This window comes from Myotis lucifugus, unplaced genomic scaffold, assembly GCF_000147115.1.
Source record: "Myotis lucifugus unplaced genomic scaffold, Myoluc2.0 scaffold_847, whole genome shotgun sequence".
Taxonomy (NCBI): domain Eukaryota; kingdom Metazoa; phylum Chordata; class Mammalia; order Chiroptera; family Vespertilionidae; genus Myotis; species Myotis lucifugus.
In genome coordinates this window covers 122,932-124,464 of record NW_005871895.1, presented here as the reverse complement: position 1 = coordinate 124,464, position 1,533 = coordinate 122,932, and the positions used below count along the sequence as shown (strand labels likewise).

The 1,533-nt window shown below is 61.4% G+C and overlaps 1 protein-coding gene across 2 annotated transcripts in view; it reads right to left on the bottom strand.

The window, feature by feature from the left end:
• Positions 1-717, bottom strand: part of BUB1 (BUB1 mitotic checkpoint serine/threonine kinase) — a 42,152-nt gene extending 41,435 nt beyond the window's left edge. For both annotated transcript variants that reach the window (XM_014448525.2, XM_023747363.1), the window contains exon 1: positions 612-717. In XM_014448525.2, the coding sequence (XP_014304011.1) occupies positions 612-637 (26 nt within the window). In that variant the 5' untranslated portion in view covers positions 638-717. The remainder of the gene's footprint in view (positions 1-611) is intronic.
• Positions 718-1,533: the final 816 nt, after the last annotated feature.

The following is a 1,533-nucleotide window of genomic DNA, read 5'->3' as shown; positions in this document are numbered from 1 at the left end:
AGGATCGAGGCGGCCGGGGTAAGGGGTCACTAGTTTCCCGTCAAGGGCCAGGGGCCCGGGTTGCAGGTTGCACTTGGAGGGCGGAGGCCTGGGCGAGGCCACTGAAGTGGCTTCTCACAGAGATGTATTTTTTTTAACACATACACTGTTCCCTCCCATCACCCCTCCTCTCCCTCTTCTTTCCTTGAACTCTCTCGAAAAAGTATCACCTCAGGTGAGGATTAACAACAACAAGAGTAAGTGGCCTTGAAAGTTTCTCAGGAAACCTACACGCAGCGTTAGGTTCTGGCTGCGCTGGGTTTGTCCCCGGCGGCGCAGGCCCAGAGCGGGCTCCTCACGGGGGACAAGCGGGGCTCTGAGGGCCTCACCAGTGCCCAAGTCCCCCCACACAGCTACCTGCCAGGTTTGGGCGGAGGCGCGGGCACATGGCGGAGTCGGTCACGACTCGAGTGGCCACAGCCCGGGTGGGCAACGCTGGGGTGGGGCCAAAGGCCGCGGAAAGGGGCGAGCGGAGCAGGAGGCAGGACCCGGCCGGCCGGGACAGGCAGACCCCAGGCTGGAACCCCAGGTGCCCCGGCGCACGCACGCCCACCCACCAGACCCACACTCACTGCAGGACGTTTTCCGGGCTGTCCATGGCGAGAGGACACGCCGGCCCCGGCCCCGCCAGCGCCGCGAGTGAGGAGCCGCCGCGAATTCGAATCTCTAGCGCAGCCGCAGTAGCAATGACGAGCGTTAGGCAGGCTCCTGGCCATTGGCCTCTGCTGCAGTCGGACTGGCCAACCGCCGGAGCCGTTGCTAGGACACCAAGTCCCGCCTCACCGTGATGAACATTTGCCAGACGCCTGGCCATTGGCCTCGGCTGTAGTCGGGTCGGCCAATCGCCGGGGCCGTTGCGGCCGCAGCTCCTCCCACTTCCCGCGGCCGTAGAGGAACCAGAAGCTCGCGACTGGCTGAGGGGACTGCGGCGCGGGTGCGTTTTCTAAGTTGGCTCTGGCGTGGGGAGTGGATCTTTTTCACAGCCCTTCAAGTTGCACCTGGCTTCCCCAGGAATCATCCTAGGGAAGGCACAGTGAGAGATGAATACCTAACCTGACACCTCTCTCCGTCCCCGCCAAGCGAAAAAGTGGGGCCTTGGTCCCTAATCCCCAAAGTGGTGCCTTTTCGACTCCTCTCAAATATATGAACCAGAATCACTATGCCTGGTTCATGGAAAGAAGAAAAATAATGCCTTTGTGGGTACCGACCGTGGCGTCGTTTGAGGCCGCGGAGCCTGGGGTATAGGAGATGGGCAGGTGGGGTGAACCCAGCACCCGCAAGACCATGCACCTCACTTCCCGCAGCTTTCTGTTCAGTGTCTTCCGCTGTAAGAGGAGAAAGACGCTAACGCCATGAAGTTTCATCCCACAGCCTGTAATACAGTGGCGAGGGTTAGGGCGGTTCATCAATGACCCAGGAAAAAACCCTCGCGGTTGTTGGCTTAGTGGCTAGAGCGCGAGGGCAGGTGGGTGGGCACTCGGGGTTGGCCATACC